General features: G+C 34.6%; 1 protein-coding gene across 1 annotated transcript in view; it reads left to right on the top strand.

The window, feature by feature from the left end:
* The window catches only part of PLEKHA5 (pleckstrin homology domain containing A5), a 162753-nt gene that overhangs the window by 61798 nt on the left and 80218 nt on the right, over nucleotides 1-20737 (top strand). Inside the window, exons 4-5 of the mRNA XM_044678478.1 lie at nucleotides 10959-11042; nucleotides 20225-20345. Coding sequence (XP_044534413.1) covers nucleotides 10959-11042; nucleotides 20225-20345 — 205 coding nt within the window. The remainder of the gene's footprint in view (nucleotides 1-10958; nucleotides 11043-20224; nucleotides 20346-20737) is intronic.

Here is a 20737-nt window from a genome sequence, read left to right as displayed (position 1 = left end):
AGATGGACTGGAGAGATTTGAGGAAGGAAGACCAAATAGGAAGGGATCACAGTAGTTGAGGTAAGAGATCATCAGGGATTGAACTGTATTGATGGCTGTTTATACAAAAAGGAATAGATGGATGAAAGTGATAATATGTAGAAACAAAAAAATTTACCAACTAATTGGATGTGTGGGATGAATGAGAACGAGGAGTTCAGAGTGACATTGAGATTGGGAATCATGATGACTTAGAACAAACATTGCCCAGGGTCTTCCTTTAAAGAAGGAATCTCAGCAAGGATGCTAATGGTGAGCTTTCTACTGCCTTAGAACCTCTGGAGAGACTTAATTATTCACTTAAAAAATTCCAGTATTGAGTTTTTCATTTAGAATAATAAAGCCCCTTCTCTTAGTGTAGGAGTGATTTAAGGAGAGATAAATATCTTTACTTTTCCCCAACATACATAAATATTACCTTCTGTTTGAAATAAACTCCTTGTTGACCTTCTTATTCAGCATCACTGAATTTGATCAAATAACTTTTAATTCTTGGCTACAGCCATTCTATTTTAACATTTGTTAGTTGTTCACAAAATTAGTTAGTACCAGGAATATACAAGATCCAATTACATTTCACCAGATGTTTAAATTTTTATAAGCCTTCTTCACAAATATAGCTCTTTAACAAGGTGTTCACTTGAGCTGGTTTATGTCAGATTTTAATTTGTCTATGTATTTAAGGTAATTAAAAGTTTTTCTTTATAAATTTGTAATAATTTGCTGAAGCATTATGTAATACATGAAATACAAATTCTTTTGAAATGATGATGTCAAATTCATGGTGCTTAAACAACATTCATGTCTACAATTAAAATAATTTTTTGGAGATATCATCTTAACAATAAAATGTTAGTGTGTGACATTATTATTGTGTCAGATTCTTGGATGGGGAAAAAACTCAGTTAAGGTTGCATTTTCTTGGTGTTCAGGAACTATGCTGTGAGCATCAGCTTCAAAGACAAAGTGTTTGTCTATCATTTTGATTTTTTTTTTTATTTGTGCTTGGATACATAGGCATGTGATTTCTATCAATACTGGCAAATAATTATTATGCCTATTCTGTATACTTATTATTTTAATGTAACAGCCAATAGCCAAAGAAGCAGCAGTATTTTCCCCCCTGAATTGATGATTCTTATTAATTGTATTTCAGAGTAAATGCAAATTTGTTTATTGTGCTGTCATGACATTTTATTATTGAAAATAAAGACCTACATGTTTTCCCTCACTTTCTATAGACTTTTTTTTTTATTTTTATTGTCATGCAAAACACACTGTCATATTGGTCATTGTTGTAAGAACACGCTCATACATAATCAAAACCCCAAAATAAAATCAAATATACACTGATGTGAAAGATGACTTCCAGCAGTTTTAGACAATTCTTAAATATTGATATGGATAGTATGGATACAGAAATATCCACAAATTCTATATAGCTTCTTTTTAATCAGAAACATTTACTTAGTGTGTCACAGAAAATATTCAGAAGAGATTTTTTTTTAAATACAAGATTAACTGAATGATATTTTGGGTTTGTTTTTGGTTCTAGACCTGTGATTTCAGCTCTTTGGGAGAAATTCCTAGAGTGACAACTCCCTCCACCACTACAGACCTAAATCTTGGTTATAATTAACTTCTACACAGCCACCATCATGTTTTCTGTCTATTGATAACCTTTAATAATTAGTTCATAAGGATTGCATTATTATTTACTCAGATGTTTCAGTGTAGCTGTATATATCAGAATATTAAAAAATTAGTGTCTGTTGAAATTCAAAAGGAGAAATTATTTTTAGAATCTTATCCATGTCAATTTATAGTTTTGTCAATTATACAGTACAGTTATCCCTCGCTATATCACAGTTCAATTCTCATGGCTTCACAGTATTGCTGATATAGATCTAATTCTGTATCGGGGAGTTTTTCCTATATCGTAGGATTTTGTGTATGAATCCGGTACTGTACATATTGGAAATTTAGTACGCCACTGTGGCTCACACAAGTTTGCTGCGAGATTGTACAAGGCACACTATTGGCTGCTGGAATGAAAGATGACCAGTCACAGCGCTGTGTTTTGTATCCTGGGAGCTGATTGGCTCAGTGTTTATAAGAGTGTGGGAAAGGTTTATAGGAGAGTGGGAAGTGTTTATAAAGCCTTAAAACACATATAAATAATAAAATAAATGTAACGCCGCCACTTCGCAGATTTTCACCTAACACTGGGGTCTCTGGAAGTTAGCTTCCTCTCTAGGTGATGGATCACTGCATACATAACAGGAGATTTTTAAAAAAACCCACACCTCTTATCTAAGAAGCAATACTAAGTATTGGTTCCAAGACAGAAGAGCAGTAAGGGCTAGACCATTGGGGTGATTTGCCCGGGATCCCACAGCTAGGCAGTGCTTTGAGTTCAGATTTGAACCCAGATCCTCCTACCTCCAGGCCTGGCTCTCTATCCACTGAGCCACATAGCTGCCTTTTCCACATTTCTTTAAAATTTTCTCTTGGTGCTAATAAGATAATGAATTACTTATTTTAATTTTATACATTCAGAACTATATAGATAGTCAACTTTATTTAGTCTTTACCTATAAAGCAATTCGCCTAGCGTAATGTTTCTCATTTCCACTTCAAATGCAGCTTTAGAGTATGAAGATGTTAGTTCCGTGGGTGGTAGAATTGTTTCATTTCTTTTCCTTTCAACTTACAGCTTCTAACACAGCCACTAACACATAATGGGTGCCTAATAAATGTTTGTTGGTCGTTTAATTTTCAGAGTTTAACATTATGACTTAATAAGCTAAGCATTTACAGCTTCTTCAGCATTCTTTGGTACTTGGCATGACACTTGACATGAAGGTTGAAAATTTCCTGTAAAGAATGAAGTTCACTTTCCACTTAATTTAGCAAGCCTGCCACTGTGCTGGGTCTTGAGGATACAAAGATAAGAGTGGAGCAGTTCTTTGCCCTCCAGGAACCTACATTCTACTAGCTGGGAATAAATTTTATAAATACAATTCTTCAGAGTTACATGAATATGCAAAAATCAGACTTGAAAGATATGCAGTAAGCTTAGGTTCCTATGTATATTATTGCTTATAGCATAACAAATTTTCTTTTACTTTGTTATAAATATAGAAATAGGATTTCAAATTCAGTATACTTGGTTACTGTGGCTACATATATATATATTTTTTGCTTCAATTGCAGATTTTTCAGCTGTACTTCCACCCAAAGCTAGGAAATTTAAATATATTATGGATTTATTAATGCTTATATTTCTCTTTAAATTGAAGTCCAAACACTTCCAGTATTCCAGGAGTTTTTAACGAGTTGAAGTTGCTTATTAGATGTTTTTAAGGAGTAATATATATTAATAAATTAGCATATGTGTGCTAATTAACATATTAAATGTTTGTATATGATGTTTAAAAAGAAGTTTTTTGAACAGATGTCTTTTTTTTTGAAATTCAAGTGAGAAGAAAGGTACTTAAACTTTCTTTAACAAAATGTCTTGACAGGAAATAGGTTATATTACATAAAGAAGCTCTCACCCTTGAAGGAATGTAACAGATTTGAGAATATAAATGAACTTTAAGGAAGACATATACTTTCAGTAGACTTTTCCTCTGAGCCTCCTATTAGAAATAACATTGTACTATTTTACTTAACCAGAAGAAGGATATTCATTCTCTTAAATTGAATTTTAAAATTAAAGTTCTTTAATGATTACTGTACCTCCCCTTTGTAACATCTGTAATTGCCATCAAATCTCAGGTAAAGTGCCACTTCTAAGAGAAAATCTATTCACATTTGATAGGTTCTCCCACCCCCCCAATAGACACCCCTTCCCCCCAATAGAATGTAAGTTTTTTAAGGGAAGGGACTATTTGCTTTTCGTCCTTGTATTCCCAGCTCTTTCCACAGTGTCTGTCTCCTAATAGGCACTTAATATATGCTTTTTGAAGGAATTAATGGTTTGGCTAATAGTGCTTTTCATACAGTTACCAAAATAAATGTGTCTCTTAGAATTATAGAATGAGAAACTAAGTTTACATAGATTTCTTATTTACTTAGCTGTGAACGGTATTCCCCCTATTTTTAGACACAATATTCTGTGTGTGATGTGATGCTGGAAGCCAACTAGCAGTTTCCAATTATCTTGAGAGGTATGATGGTTTAGCTGAGAGGGAGGAAGAAAGAGAGTTGGAGACACAGTGGGTTTTCCAGAAGCTGTTCTGTTCTACTTCCTGTAGAATCTTTATTTAATACCTTTCCCTCACAGTCACACAAATGCTGGGAAATTTTACATTTCAAATTCAAAACAGAAACGAAAATCAAGATTTCGCTGGTTACATAAAATTTTGGCACACAAAACGTGTTTCTACAAAATCCTGCCTATAGATTACACTGAGACTAAACATGCCCCAAGGCTAACAAAACTCTACCTTATCTAAGTTTTATTTTCATAAAAGAACCTTCAACATATTTCAGTAGTGGATTAGAGTGTGAGAATCCCCAAATTCAGGGGGACAGGTCTAACATGGGAAAGTAGTAAATTATAAGAAAGTTTTGGTTTCATAGGGTTAAATTCATTGTGAGAAAGGATTGAGGCAAAAAGGTATTTTTGTTTTGCCATGCTGTGGCCTTCAAACTCTGAGAGAGATTGAAGCAGCTCCTGTTATTTTACTGAGTGTGTAGTTATTAACTCATTAAATGCTGGTTGATTATAGAGTATACAAGGGAATTCTTTAAGAAAGTTCCATAAATGGATTTTTATAAAGAAATTTTATATCTATACTACAAAACTTGAGGCTATCCTAAAAATATAGATTATAATAATTTTAATAATAAAAAATGTTGGTCAGAAGGGAGTCACACAAAGGGGGTCTGACTGACCATCCATCCTGTGGCCTGATTTTCAGATGATAGGGATCAAAGTAAGGCTCTGCTGTCTACATTGACTCGATGGACCCTGATGGAGACCCTTATTTCTCTGAGGGGCTCCTGGCAATTTGACCACAGCAGAGTAGAACAAGGCCATTACTTCCTCTATTCTGAACCCTGTACCTCCCAGGCAGGGAGCTGGGTGGCAAAATGAATAGAGAGCCAGTCCTGGACTCAGGAAAACCAGAATTCAGATTTGGCCTGAGGCACTGACTAGCTATTTGACCCATGGCAATCATTTAACCTTTCTGCCTCAATTTCCTCAGCTGTGAAATGACTACAATATATTTCTATATATAATATCCTGTGCTATATTATAACATTATAAATATAAAGTGAGTGTATTAATAGTACAATAAAAGACCATTAACTTAAGTAAGGCTTCTCCAACACCTTCAGCTGCCTCTCCCTGATAAGCTTCCCCCAAGACCCTTTTTAGAAAGGCTCAGACTTTCTGACCATCAAATGTGCTACCTGTATTGACTATATGAACATCATGCATCATTTTGGCAGGGCCACTTCCCTTTTTTCAGCCTCTTGTCTTCACCCATTAGATTGTAAGCTCTTTAGAGGCAGGAACTTTGTTTTTCTTCTTTGTATCCCTAGCAACAGTGCCTGGCACAGAGTAAATTTTAATAAATATTGGTTGACTTTTGACTTAAGCCAAATTCCCCTCACTTGGTGTGATGTTTGACAGCCACTCTGCCTCCTACTGCTTTAGTCTCCTTATCAAGGTAGAATGATGGGTGACTTCTAAAGAAAGTTTCTTCATGCCTCAAACCTATCATTGATAATTCTTGACATCTGGAAATTAGAAATGGCTCAGTTAGTGCCAAGAGCCCTCAGCTGGGATGTAGGAAACACATGAGTTCTGGTTTTGCCTCTTGCTCTGGCTGACCACAGATAAAAATATATTTATAATTGCCTACTCCGGATAAGGTTATTATAGTCAGGATTTCTGCCATTCTAGAACTTACATTCTACTGGAGGACTAAAACATACAGTATTTGAAAGGGGCAATCGCTCCTAGCTGGGGAAAGATTAGGGGAAGATAAGAAAAGACTTGGGTAGAAGTGGCTCCAGAGCAGAGCTTTGAAGAAAAATGATTCTAAGAAGCAGAAGAATGAGAAGGGGATTTTTTCCCAGGTATGTTGAGAGCTTGTGCAGAAAGTACAGAACAGGTTATAGAATGTGTGGAGGTGAGGGAATAGCATATAGGCTAGCTGGTCTAAATCTTGCCCAAAAGCCTTTTCGGGTAGTAATCTATCCTTAATTATACAAGCTAAGACTTTACATGTAGCTTTTTATTTCTATTATGATTCTATACCTTTTAAAAAGTCAATAAAAGAAGCGTGTGTGCATGTGCATTTATAGTGACGTCATAATGCGTTTGGTTATTTGATGTGGTGGTGCTCACTGAAAAATTAATAACATAATCATGGAAAAGTATATAACTTCTGTTAAATTTAAGAACAATCACTTGGCTTAAATTAAATCCTATACAGCCCTTGTTAATGTGGGTAAAAAATTCCAAAACTTAAAAATTAGTATCAGAAACTTTTTCCTATTATTTTATCCAAAAATGTTGCCTAAAATTGAAATAAAACATTTGAGCAAGGATTTTTTACTAACAATAATAATAATGGAAAAATCACGAATTTGCAGTAGAAGAACTTTAAACAAATATAGCCTTCAAAAAGTTAGTGACTAACAAAGATTGTGGTCTGTGGTTATGGATATTTCATAATAAATAGCACACATAAAAATCTTTTTTATTTTCATAACCATGTATTATTATCTGACATCTCAAATATGTACTACCTTCAAGATTGAGAGTCAAGTCAATAGACAGTACTGTATTTTCAAAAATATTTTCCAGGAAAGATAATATTCTTGCCGAAGCAGCTAGGAACAGTTAGGTGGCACAGTAGGTTGTGCTGGGTCTGGAGTCAGGAAGATTCATCTTTTCATTCAAATCTGGCCTCAGACATTTATTAATTTTGTGGCCCTAACTTAACCCTCTTTGCCTCAGTTTTTTTCATTTGTAGAATGAACTAGAGAAGCAAATGGCAAACCATTTTAGGATCTTTGTCAAGAAAATTCCAAATGAGTTCACAAAGAGTCTGATATGACTGAAATAACTGAACAACCAAAGCAACATTTATGAAAATCAATGGCTCCTCTGTGGTACTACATTTTGGCATATTAGAATTTTGTTATTGTTGTTGCATGAAAACATAATTGGCGAGTTCATTCCAGGGCAATTTTTCTTACCATTCGGTCACATTTTCAGGCAGTGCTTCAGATCTTTTTTCTTCCCCGTAGAGTATGCAATATATCTGACTAAGAGACATTTCTGGGTTTGGTTTTTTTTGTCTTGTTTTGCTTTGTTTTACTCTGTTCCTCTTCTCACGTCCCTCAATGATCTGTTATTTTCTCTCTCTAAAGGGCAAAATGACTCATTATATTCAAATCTGACATCATTTACCTTAACTCATAGGATTTTACAGCTAGAATGGACCACAGTGATTATCATCTAAAATCCCATGGCTAGACTGAAACTTTCTCTTTAGACATTACTAGTGATTTTTTAAATTGCTAAATCCTGTAAAAGGTCTTCACATTTTTTTTACCTCTAAAGCTAAAGCTTTTGATACTGTTGACACTTGACACTCTCTCCTTCTGAAATACTTCACTTCCACTTGATTCCATACAACTACTGTCCAGGATTTGCCTCTTGCTAGTTTCAGTATTCCTCAAACTCCTTTGCTTGTTCATTATCCATCTTGGACCCATTATATCACTCAAGGCTCTGTTCTGGGCCTGTTTTTCTTCTTTCTCTCCATGAGCTGTCTTTATATTCTCCGCTGCTTCCATGAGTTAAGATTCTCCTTTGCACAAATAACTCCCAAATCTAGCCTTAATTTCTCAAGAAAGTCATATGGTATCAACTGCTTGCAGGATATCTCTCCTCTTAGATATCCTTTTTAATGTCTTATTTTGTAGGTAAGTTTTATACTGTATATAATTACTAGAGCATTATAGGAAATGTGTAAAAAATTATAATTAAGTAAATATACATAGTAGAGGTATGTGCTTATAATATATAATGCATATTATATATTATGTAATAGCTTAACAATAGATACTTAACAATCAAAACTTTGGAGACTGCTGGACAAAATGCAATCTAATTTTTCATTTTATTCCAGCTGAAATCTGATTTCCATCTATCTTTTTAGCCAACTAGGTTGGCAGTCTTTCACTTCATGAAGTTTACATTCTAATTTCACGAACTTGTTAACCAAACTCTGTCCTCAATGTATTTTATACTTTTTTCTCAATTCCTTTTTCTCAGAACTCTTGTCTTCCTTCAAAGCTAAAATAATGTTACCTCTGAAACTGTAGCCAGTCTTTCTAGTTGTTAGTGTCCACTTTACCCAATTAGTTTTTTTTTAATAAATTTGTTTTAATAAGAACAAATATCATTTCCTGGTTTTCCCATCCTAATATAACATCCTTTGCTGGAAAGAAGTTTGATTTAGGAAATCAAATTAAAACAATGATATCTAAGGGTGTTTGCCTCATCTGACAATATCATCAATAAACAATTACCTCATTTGTATTATGCTCGGCACTGTGCTAAATTCTGGGGATGTAAAGAAAGACCAAAACACTGTCCTTGCCCCAAAGGAACTTGATATTTGAATGGGGGAAGGCAACCCATAAACAACTAAACACACACAAAATGTATAAGCTGTAACACCTAGAGTCTGTAAACACACTGCCAAAAGGAATTATGTCTCACCAATAGCTCTCTGAAATCTTGGTTAGTCACATAATCAGAGTCGTGATATCTTTTCAATGTTATTTTCTTTTTCATTATTGTAATCATTATGTAAGTTGTTCTCCTGGTTCATCCAAACTTTTTATCAGCTTATTTGAATATTCCCAAATTGTTTCTGGTGGTACTAAAACATTGCATTATATTCATAATATCATATTTTTGTCAAACCTTCCCCTAATCCAACTGCTTTCCAGAATGATTATACCTAAACTACAGTTCTGCTAACAGTGTAGTAATCTGCCTTTTTTCTTTTTTTATTATGAACTTAATAATTATCAGCAAATCTTATGTAAGAATTAAAAAGATCATTGCATATGAAATTGATTTGTTATATGTAACTTATTTTTAAGAATTATATTAAACTTAAGATAGTTACAAACTTTATATACTTATCCCCTTCTGAATTTAATTTTTTCCTATGTATTTCTAAATGATTCTTTAAACTTTTTTTGCATTTTATACTATTAACCCCACCCCCAAGAAATGGCTTTCTCCTGTAACAAACAAATACAGACAAACAAAGCAAATCAAAACATTGGCTATGTATGATAACACCTCAGTCTGGCTCTCTAGTCTATTACTCTTCTAAGAGGTAGGCAGCATGCTTCATTATTCGTCTCTTACCTTTGTGATTGTCACTGCTTTGATCAACATCTTTGAAAATTATCTTTTATAATACTCTGATATTCGTATAATGTCTTCTCCTGGTTTTACTTATTTCATTCTACTTAAGATTATAGACATTTATCTGAAATGATCATATTTGGCATTTCTTACAACAATAATATGCTATTATATTCTTATGCTACAATTTGTTTAAAAGTTCCCAGCATTTATGAGTCTCCATTCATTCTAGTTCTCTGGCTCCAGCGAAAGTACTGTCATAAATGTTATTATGTATATTTCCTTCTATCTTTTTTCTGATGTTTATGTCAGTTAGTGGTTTTGCTAGATCAAATAGTATGCTGCTTCTCTTATTATAAGTGATTCTGAGCTTTTTAAAAATGGGGTAGTTGATAGCTGGCTATTCACAGCTTACTTATCTTCCCTGTATTGCCTCTAATGTGGACTTTTCTTCAACTTTTGTCATCTTTGTTGGTATTGCTGACTCAGAACTGTTTTGATTTTCATTTCTTTTTTTTTTTTTTTGCTTAAATTTTTTTATTTAATCAATTTAGAGTATTTTCCCATGATTACATGATTCATATTCTCCCCTCTCCTAGAGCCAACAAGCAATTCCACTGGGTTTTACATGTATCATTTATCAGAACCTATTTCCATATTATCAATATTTGCAATAGAGTGATCATTTATCATTTCCTTTCTTAAAAGTGATATGGAGGGGGGGGGGCAGCTGGGTAGCTCAGTGGATTGAGAGTCAGGCCTAGAGACAGGAGGTCCTAGGTTCAAATCTGGCCTCAGACACTTCCCAGCTGTGTGACCCTGGGCAAGTCACTTGACCCCTATTGCCTACCCTTACCACTCTTCCACCTATAAGTCAATACACAGAAGTTAAGGGCTTAAAAACAACTAATTAATTAATTAATTAATGGGGGAAAAAAGTGATATGGGACAGTCTTTCATATAAGAGTTTTATAAAGAGTTTCTATCTGTTGATGATTGAACCATTAGCTCTAACTTAATGTGTAAAACTGAACACATACATAGATTTTTCTAACAACTCATTCTGTCTAATCACTATTTTACAACTATTAAAATTCTGTTGATATTGATTTGCATATTTTAAAAAGTCTGTCTGTCTGTCTCTCTCTCTCTCTCTCTCTCTGTCCCCTCCCCCTTCTTCCTTACCTTCTAACTTGGAATCAATACTGTGTATTGGTTCCAAGGCAGAAGAGTGGTAAGGGCTAGGTAATTGGGGTTAAGTGACTTGCCCAGGGTCACACAGTTAGGAGGTGTCTGAGGCCAGATTTGAACTCACCATGTCCTGGCTCTATCCACTGAGCCACCCAGGTGTCCTATTTACATTATTTAAAGTACAATTGCTTTGCTTGGTGGGGGGGGGGGGGGACATGTAAGATAGGTGCCAGTTGTGGGCAATTTTTTAAATTAAAAAAATCCCATTTTTCTCATATGTTTTTTTCTCATCTGCTTCTTATAGTCATAATGAACGGAAGGTGACCTGCAAACATCCAGTTACAGGACAACCATCACAGGATAATTGTATTTTTGTCGTAAATGAACAGTAAGTATATGAATTTATTACAAAATAAATACTTGCCCAATTTATCACTTCCCTTAATATAATACTTGTTACTTAGAGACTGAAGCTTTAATTTACATTCAGAGCAAAATTCTATTAGTGAATTTTGCCATGCGGAATATTTGTACTCAGGTGAAACTGCCAACACTAATGACTTTGTTTGATTTCTTTGGAATAGCACAAGGACCTTCAAAGATTTTATCATGAAGGCTGAGATTTTATAAATTATTTTAACTAATGAAAGGGGTAAGTCCTTGGTTTGTCACACTAACATTTAACTGATAATCTTCAGTTTCACAAACATTTATTAAATAGCTAACTATGCTAACATTGTAGTACATGAGGGATCTAAAAAGATTAATGAGGCACTATCTTTTAGGTAAGGAAGGAAAGGATTGAGTCTAGACTGTCTACACTAAGATGGTTAGGAGTGTGGATGGAAAGATTTTTAAGAGATATTAGTGTTGATTTTTTTTTTAAAAAAAGATCTTTTTTTTTTTTTTAAGCCCTTATTTTTCCATCTTGGAGTCAATATTGTGTGTGTATTGACTCCAAGGCAGAAGAGTGGTAAGGCCTAGGCAGTGGGGGTTAAGTGACTTGCCCAGGGTCACACAGCTGGGAAGTGTCTGAGGCCAGATTTGAACCTAGCATCTCCCTCTCTAGGCCTGGCTCTCAATCCACTGAGCTACCCAGCTGCCCCCAAAAAAGTTCTTAATCCTAGCCCAGTCTCAGCATCTCAGCTTCCATAATTTCCTGTCCTATACCTCCAAATCCTGGTAGTAGCAGTAACTTCAAAATTTTAGTAAGAAATGTTAGATGAATTTGGTTTCAAGTGAGTGTATATGGCAGCCACATTTAAAACTGTATTATTGATGAGGTTTGAGCCTTGGGGTAAAAAAAAAAAATTGAATTGCTTTAATGAAAAGATAGCACAGTATAGTAGATGGAGAACTGGTAGAGGGGGTTGGCTATATTTAATGAAATCATGATTTTTCTTCTGATTCTTGCAAAATTAATTTTGCTCATGTAAAAGCTTTTAAATTTAGGGCACAATCACCAAAATTATCCATTTTTGCTTTTATGATAGCTATACCCCTTACCTAAAAAAGGTTCCTAATCCCATTCTTCTCTAATTTTTTTCATAGAATAACTAGATTGCACACATCTTGAACATATTAAAGCAAATAGTACAACATTTTGGTCTAATCATAATTTTTTTTTTAATCAGACTGCTTTCCTGGTTTTTTATTATTATTATTATTTAGTTAGTTTCGGTGGGGGGGGGCTGAATTTCATTTAATTAATTAATTTGGGGGTTTTTGCCCATGGATTAATGTTCTTTCCCTCCCTTCTCCTCACCCCCCTCCCATAGCTGACACACAATTCCACTGGGTTTTACATGTGTCATTTTGTGCGGGGCTAGGGGGATATTTAATTAATTTATTTAGAGTATTTGCTTTCCTGCTTTCTCAGTAATTCTTGGCAAATGGGAAGATTTTTCTTCAAATATTTTGTGTTCTCAGGTTTGTTTATCAAGTTAAGCAGTATTGAGTTATTGAGTTTGATTGTTTCTGATGCTTATTTATCCAGGTTTTCCTGCTCATCTACTTTTCTATTTTTAATTTGTGTTTAGTTTTTTTAAATTAAGATTATTATTCATTATGGATAATTCAGTAATGCACTTATATTTTACAAAAGCGTTTGGTAGAGTTTCTTTAGACATTATTGTAGACAAGATAAAACAAAAAAGTTTGGTTTTTAGGAGAATATAAATAGGAGTCATCTAGAAGAATCCAGGGGAAAGATCTCAGGTTGAAAAGTAAAAGGGAGGGATTGAAATAGGAGCAGGGAGCTAAGAAGACCAAAGAAGAATGAGAAGGTAGTTGTTAAGACAAATTAGAAAAACAGGCAGAGGCAAGAGGTTAGTAAGAGGAAGAAAAGTCTGGAATGTTTGTCAAGGCGATGAGATGCTAACGAGGTTCTCAAGCAGGGATTCCAGTCTGACTAGAAGGATATTTTTCCCTTTGAAAGAAATAGGGAACTTTGGAAAAGAAATGGGTTTGGGGATGAGTTCAGTGTTGGTCATATTAAAGTTCAAAATAGTAGGAAGAAAAGAAAAAAGCATTTATAGAGTACCTACCGTATGCCTGGTGCCATGCTACGCGCTTGACAAATAATGCCTCATTTGATCTTATAACCACCCCAAAAGAGGCAGATGCTATTTATTCCGTTTTACAATTGAGGAAACTGAGACACAGTGATTAGGTGGCTTGCCAGGATCACAGAGCCAGTTAATAGTAGATTGTCTTAGCCTCATTCATCGATGGTAGAGGTCTTAGCCTCATTCCGGGGCAGAAGGCTGAGGAGTAGGAAAAGGCCATCAGATTTGGCAGCTGAGAGATCCTTAATAACTCAACAACCATATAGGAAGCCAAATTATAAGCAGTTAAGATGCAAGCAAGAAGAAAATAAGTAGAGACCAGTAAAGAGCTTTTCTAGGTCCCTGAATGAGAGCTTGACCAGATGATAGTGTCAAATGAAAGTGTTTTAAGTATAGGGAGATCTGACTGTGGCTCTATGCACTGAGCCACCTCCCTGTCCTTTCGTCCCTCCCCTCCCACCCTGCCCCATTTTGTTTTGAGTTTTTTGTTTTTTTTTTTTAAAGAAAAGGAGCATCTAAGAAGGATAACTTGAGGGCAGACAAGGCAGAGAGCTGCTCCATTCTGACTTTGTTTCTGCTCTTCTCTGTGAAGGAAAGTGAAGTCTGAATTGCAAAGGACAAAACAGAATGACCCACAGGGAGTAGATATGAGATAATAGAGATATTGAGAAAAGTATGCTCCCACCCTCCATGAGTTCCAAGCATCTGTGCATCATGAACCTGTTCTTAGGTACTTAAAGGACTGGCTAGTGTCCTTGCTGAGTCACTGTTCTTTGAAGGATTGGGAGGAGCAGGAAAGGTACCACAGGATTAGGAAAAGAGCCAAATTCCCAGTATTCAAAAGAGAAGCAAAGTCAAGGGTTTATACTATAAGCCAGTGAACTTGACTTGGATCTTTGGAAAGTAGCTATACTATAATAAGTGGGTGGCGATAGTGAACATCTAGAAAAGAAATTCATGGTAAATAGATACAAGAACAAGTCATACAGAAACAACTTTATTTCCTTTTTTTGACAGGGTTAGTTTACCTAGATTATTTTTTAATTTCTTTTTTAATTTCTTTTATTTGATTTTGACAGGATTTAGTTTACCTAGGTTTTTAAAAAATATATTTTAAATCATAAAGATTTTTTTAAAGTTAAATTGATGCCTTTTTTTTACTCACAATATTTCCCCAGTGTGTAACTCTTCCCATCCCCACTTGCATTGAATCTTCACTAGTGACCGAAAAAAAAAAGTTTTTATTAAACTGACTGAAAAGTTTATTGCACGTGGCACTGTATGAATATTCTCCCATGATATCTTACATTTCTTCCCAGTGAAAACAAATGTTATACTATTCTCCAGGGTTGTGCTGTTTTCATTTACATTAATTTATTTTATTAGTCAGGGTAGCTAGATGGGATAGTAGAGAGAGTGCTGGGCCTGGTGTCAGGAAGGCTCATCTTCCTCAGTTCAAATCTGGCTACAGACACTTACTTACTAGCTGTGTGACCCTGGGCAAGCCACTTAATCCTATTTGTCTCAGTTCCTCATCTGTAAAATGAGCTGGGAGAAGGAAATGACAACCCACTCAAGTATGTTTGCCTAGAATATCCCCAAAAGTCAAATCAGTCAATGCTTAAAGAATTAATTCATACTATTTGCTGGAAGATCAATTACTGAAACTTAAGCTTAAATACTTTGGCCACATAATGAGAAGACAGAACTCATTGAGAAAAGACCCTGATGTTGGGAAAGGTTGAATGTGAAAGGAGAAGGCAGAGGTTGAGATAGATAGAAGAGTGTCATGGAAGTCATGAACATGAACTTAGATAGACTTCAAGAGATAATGGAGGACAGAAGGGCCTGCCGTGCTATGTTTCTGGCTCACAAAGTGTTGGGATACCAGTAAAAGATTGAGCAACAACAACAAATATAATTAATTTTTATTTATATTGTTTCCAGATTAAACTTACATTACTTTTTAAAAGTCTTTGAGTTACTCTGAATTCTGTATATAATTTTTTGGTTCTGCAGTATTCTTCATTTCTTAGAGTGAAATGCATTCCTATACTACAGTTTCTTTCAGCTGTTTTCCAATCAATCCATGCCAGTTTTGTTTCTATCTTTTTTTGTGTATGTGTGTATTGTGTTGTTCTGTTTTGTGTGCTTTTGGCAACAACACAAGGCACTACTTTTACCCCTTTAGGGAATATTTTTAGAACTCATTAAATGAGCAAAGCACTTGCTAAATTTTCTCATTCTAGCTAATCTTGTGCAAAAGATAAATACAAGTTAGTTAATAGTTCAGTCAGGTTAATTCAAGACTAGTTGGCTATTTAGACCCTAAAAGTAATCATTGATGTTTTAATGTTGGCTTAGAAGTTTTCCAAAGGGTTGTCCAAAGAAACTGTGATTAGTCCTGTGCATTTAAAAATCTTGTGATTAATGATCTGCATGTAGCAGGCTTCTCACATCTGTAAATAACATTAAGTAAAGGCTAGCTAACTCTTTGGTTGACATTCAGAGTCCACAATGATCTTGACAGAACATAGAATTAGGACAAATCTAATAAGATAAAATTTAATAGATACAAATCTTTTACATTAGGTTTAGAAAACATTTTCACAAATATAAGCTGAGGGAAGTTTGTGCTCTCAAGTTGAATTTAAGTGAAACATAATTTCTAGTCCTGAGGAGGATCCTGCTGTGCCTTCCAGGGGTCAGAATATCATCTTTGTTCATTTTCATGTGCTACACTTTAGAAAATCTATTGATGAGGTGGAGAGTCACTAGAGGAGAGCACTCAGAATATAAAATACTATGTAATGATTCTCTCTGAAGATTAGTTGAAGAAGCTCTGACTAATTTAGCCTAGGGAAATAGAAGACAGAGGGACGGAGGTGGGTAATATATCTGTTGTTACATATTATATACCAAAGCTTATCACCAAGTTTGGGCCCAGCGGGAAAATGAGAGAAAGAAATTAAATCACAAAGGGACAGATTTGGGCATGATGTACCTTTCTACCACAAAAGAGCTATGGAAAAGTGGAAAGGGCTGCCTTGGGAAGCAGGGATTTCCTCATCATTGGAAGTCTTCAAGCAAATGCTGAATACTTTTTCAGATATGTTTATAGAAGGGATTCTTTTAAGGGTTAGACCAATATGGCTCTTTCTGCAGGAACCATAAAGTCGATTTTTTTTCAGGCACTGTTACAGGAGCTTGCACTGTACGGCTCTCACGAAATTACATTTTAAAAAATGGGGTGTTCATGGCTCTCACGGCCAAAAAGGTTGCCGACCCCTGGGTTAGACTATATGGCCAGTGATATCACTTGCAACTAAAATTCTCAAATGTGTGAGTAAAATGTTGACTCAGTTAATTTAGCTCCATAATGAAAGATGGAAAAAACTTACTTTTAATGCACAGGTAAAAAGAAAATTAAGTTGCCTTTCCCCCCTTTATTTCATACTTGACTTTAGCCCTTCATCTTTTGCTCTTACTCTCCTCTTTTTTCTTTAATTTCCTATCTACAGTTCCTCCTTCTTTCATTGTTCAGTAGTTCAGTTGCCATACTGATTTTGTAGAGCACTCTTGCCCGTCACATACTATTTAAATTTACTAAAAAAGAAGTTATTGCCCATTCAGGAAGCTGGTATTATTCCAAATCTTAACTGCTGCCTCTCTGCATTATTTCTGAATAATGCGATACTAGTATGGAATAGATGCTTAATTTAATATTTGTTGTTTATTTTGTGGTCTACATTTTGGCCAACATGAAGTTTTGTTTTAAGTAGCAACAAATTCCTTTTTCCTTCAAAGCCATAGGATTGTTATTAATTTTAGGATGAAGATTGGTATAAGCATGAATGTGTGCCAGTTACATGCCCCAAGAAATCTGTATAATGTTTCATTTGTTTAAGAATGAACTAGTCCATAAAAATGAGTTTTCTGTGTACATGGAGCTTGATCTTCAGCTTTAATGTAATGGAAGGATCACTGTATTTAGAGGTAGTATCAGTTTACTAGCTATGTCAATTACCACCTGTGTAATCTTGGGCAAGTTTCTTAACTTCCCTGGACCTCATTTATGAGATATATAATATGAAGATGTTGGAATGGATAATGGTTAAAGTCCCTCCCAACTCTAAAAATCTATGATCAGATATTTTTTAAATTTATTGCTATCTTATAGAATGCACTTAAAATAACATTTATCCTTATGCTTCATTGGTCAACATTTTTAAACATCTGTAATCAATATTTGATGTAATATAATGATACCTTATTGCTGTGTGGTGGGCAGAGAATGTCCATTTTTTTAAAAATTCTTTTATAGAGTTTTGTTTATGTGTCAGAATTTTAGGATTTCTGAGTTGAAAGAAACACAAGGGCACATCTAATCTCCAATATCAGCTTAAATCCCATAACACTGAACAAGAATCCTCACTGTAACATATTCTGGAAGTAAGTTCAGCCAGCTAATCATCGAAGGCTTTCAGTGATGGGGTTTCATCCCATTTTTTAATCACTCTAATTGTTAATAAGTTTTCCCTACATCATGCTTAAATTGGCATTTCTTCAACTTTACCCATTGTTCTACTTGTGCCTTCTGGGAGCCAAACAGAGCAAATCTAACCCCTCTTTTAGAAGATAAACCCCCCAATAATTGGAGGAAGGTGACATGTCTTCTCTTTCCCCAAGATTTTTTCTTCTATAAGATAAACATCCCCAGTTCTATCTTCATATAGCCTGGAGTTAAAGTTCTTTAGTGTCCTTGTTGTCCTTCTGTTTATCAGTATCCTAAAATGTGGCCCTTGGATCTGAATACAATGCTGTTAATATGGTCCGACCCAGAGGACAGTCACCTCATCTCCCTAGTCACTGATATTTTGCCCTTGTTAACACAGCCTAACATCACAGTGGCTTTCTTTGATGCCATCATCCTGCTGACTCATTGAGCTTATGACCCACCTAAAACTATTATTTAGCCACACCCTCCTCTCCTCATCTTGTACTTGGAAAGTTGATTTTCTGGTCCCAAGTAAAAGACTTAAAAGTTATTGCTGTTAAATTATACCATATTTGATTTGATCCAAAATAAGTTAGCTCAGTTTTGAAACCTGGCCATCTTTCAGTTTGTTAGCTATCTCATCCTCCTTGTGTGATCCAAAAATTTCATAAATGTATGACCCAAGCCTTTATTTTAATCAGAGATGAAAATGTTGAACTCCATAGGCTCAAATATAGCTAATCTGGAGCATCTTTCCAAGTTATCATCAAATCATTAATGATCATTCTTTGGATCCAGGATATCAGCTTGTTCAGCATCCCTTTAATTGTACTGTTGATTAGCCCTCTTCTCTCTATCTTTTCCACAAGAATAGTATGAAAGGTGTGGCTAAAAATTAGGTAAATTATATTAACTCTATTCCCTTGTTCTATCAGTTTAGTAACCTTCACAAAAAAGTAAAATAGAATAGTCTAGCATGACCTATTTTTAATGAAACTATGCTGACTCTTAATGATCTTCCTTTTCTAGAAATTACATATTCAGAAACTTTTAAAAAGTAATGTATTCTGTCATTTTCCAGCAGTTGAAATCAAGTTCATAGGCCTCTAATTTGCAGACTCTTCTTTTTCTTTAAAAAAAAAAAGTGTGGACTTGTTTCCATCTCTTAATTCTGTGACAGCTCCCTCATTCTCTGTGATTTTTTTTTTTTTTTAGGAATCAGTGACAGTGGGTCATCAATCTCATCTTCAGATTTTTTTTTTAATATCCAGAGATGTAGCTCATATGCTTTCAGCTGTCATTGTTCCTGTTTTTAACAGTAACTCTTATCCACTTCTAATTTGCTGCTCCTAATCTGCTGTGGCTGAGAAATCAAATAACGAAGCTTGTCAAAACTGTGTCAGAGTAAACATTTTCTAAATGTATTTCTGAGGACTTTTCCTTTGAATAAAGTTAACAAACTTTAGTACATAGAAACTGAGACAACTATTTTGGCGCAGTGTAAAGGACATTTTCCCTCATTTCCTACTTCTCAACTTTTCCACATAAGTGAAATGTCATTGTAAAATGTAGATCTGTGATTTATACCACTAAAGTTTTTCCAGGTGTCATATTTGAATGTGTAAAATAGTTTTCAAAGCTACCATATATTTCTGTATACTATGTATTTTGTGTATAACCATCAGGCTGATTTCAGCTTAAAATATGGTTATTATTGATCAGAAGATCTTTATTTCCTAATACATGTCCCCTCTTTTCCTTTTGATTTTTTCCACTATAATTAACCCAGATCCCCTGCTCTAAAAGCATTCAGTGAATGAATTGAAGAAGGTCTCTACATTAAGGAAAGAGTATGGGGAAAAGAAGGTCATGCAGTTCAGAGTAACCAGACAAAAGACGCTTTGTAGCAATGATCTTTACTTGTGGCATTGAAAATTTAAATGTTAGATAGACAATTTAGTATCTGCTTAACCATGTGGGAGAGATCATGGGGATGAGAAATATGAAGATACAAATTATAGAAAAAGAGAACTAGAAAAAGGAAGAGAACCAGAGGAGGGAAAGGAGAATATGGTTTATTAGTAAAATACCTCAGAGTAGAAAGCTATCTTCTTATGAACTGATATCAGACTTTCCCAACAATGATATTTTTATACAACTATCATTAGTTTAAATTGTATCTAGTAATTGTTTTTGAATGTCTCATATGTCCTACTTAATGAGAAAAGTAGCACTGCTAAGCCTCAATTTATAAATGATCTTGGCGGGGAATGGGAGAGTACACAATCCCCAAATCTAGAATTAAATCAAGTCTTGACAGAATGTGAGTGAAGTATGATCATTTAAGTAAATAAAAAGTGCATTAAACTAGATGGGGATGAGCACAATAACCAGCATTGCAAAAGTTTGAAAAAGTAGGCCACACTGCCACAACTAGGAAACTTTCATTAAAAAGTTACCTCCATACACAGCAAGTTCTAGTGCTTTAGCATATTGTATTTTCAGGACCACTACAACTATGACCTCGGAAGAAAAGAAGGAACGACCCATAAGCATGATAAATGAAGCTGCTAACTATAATATGACTTCAGACTACGCAGTGCATCCAGTGAGCCCTGTGGGCAGAGTAAGTTACACTTTCTGTTAATTATTGGTCAGCAAAGCTCATTATTGTTTCACAGTATACTTTTGTATACCTAGAGATACTGTTTTAAGAATAATTAGAATTCAAAATAAGTAGTGCCTATAAGTACCTGAAGACAAAAAACTGAAATATGATATAGTTATAATTTGATAACATGATTTGTGTTTACTTTTGAAATGTCTTATGAATTTTTATATGAATTTGTCTATGTATGAATCTGTTTAAAGGTTTGCTATTATAGTTGCTAATAGAAGCTAGGAATAAATTTATGTTTACTATAAAGAAATAAGATTGGTTCCAGGTTTTTAGAATAAATAATATGGGGACTAGTCATATTTCCATAGCTTTTTCTTAGATAAACCTATAATCTGTGT

Source organism: Gracilinanus agilis, chromosome 5, assembly GCF_016433145.1.
Source record: "Gracilinanus agilis isolate LMUSP501 chromosome 5, AgileGrace, whole genome shotgun sequence".
Taxonomy (NCBI): domain Eukaryota; kingdom Metazoa; phylum Chordata; class Mammalia; order Didelphimorphia; family Didelphidae; genus Gracilinanus; species Gracilinanus agilis.
The sequence above is the reverse complement of the archived record's forward strand: the minus strand, read 5'-3'. Positions and strand labels throughout refer to the sequence as shown.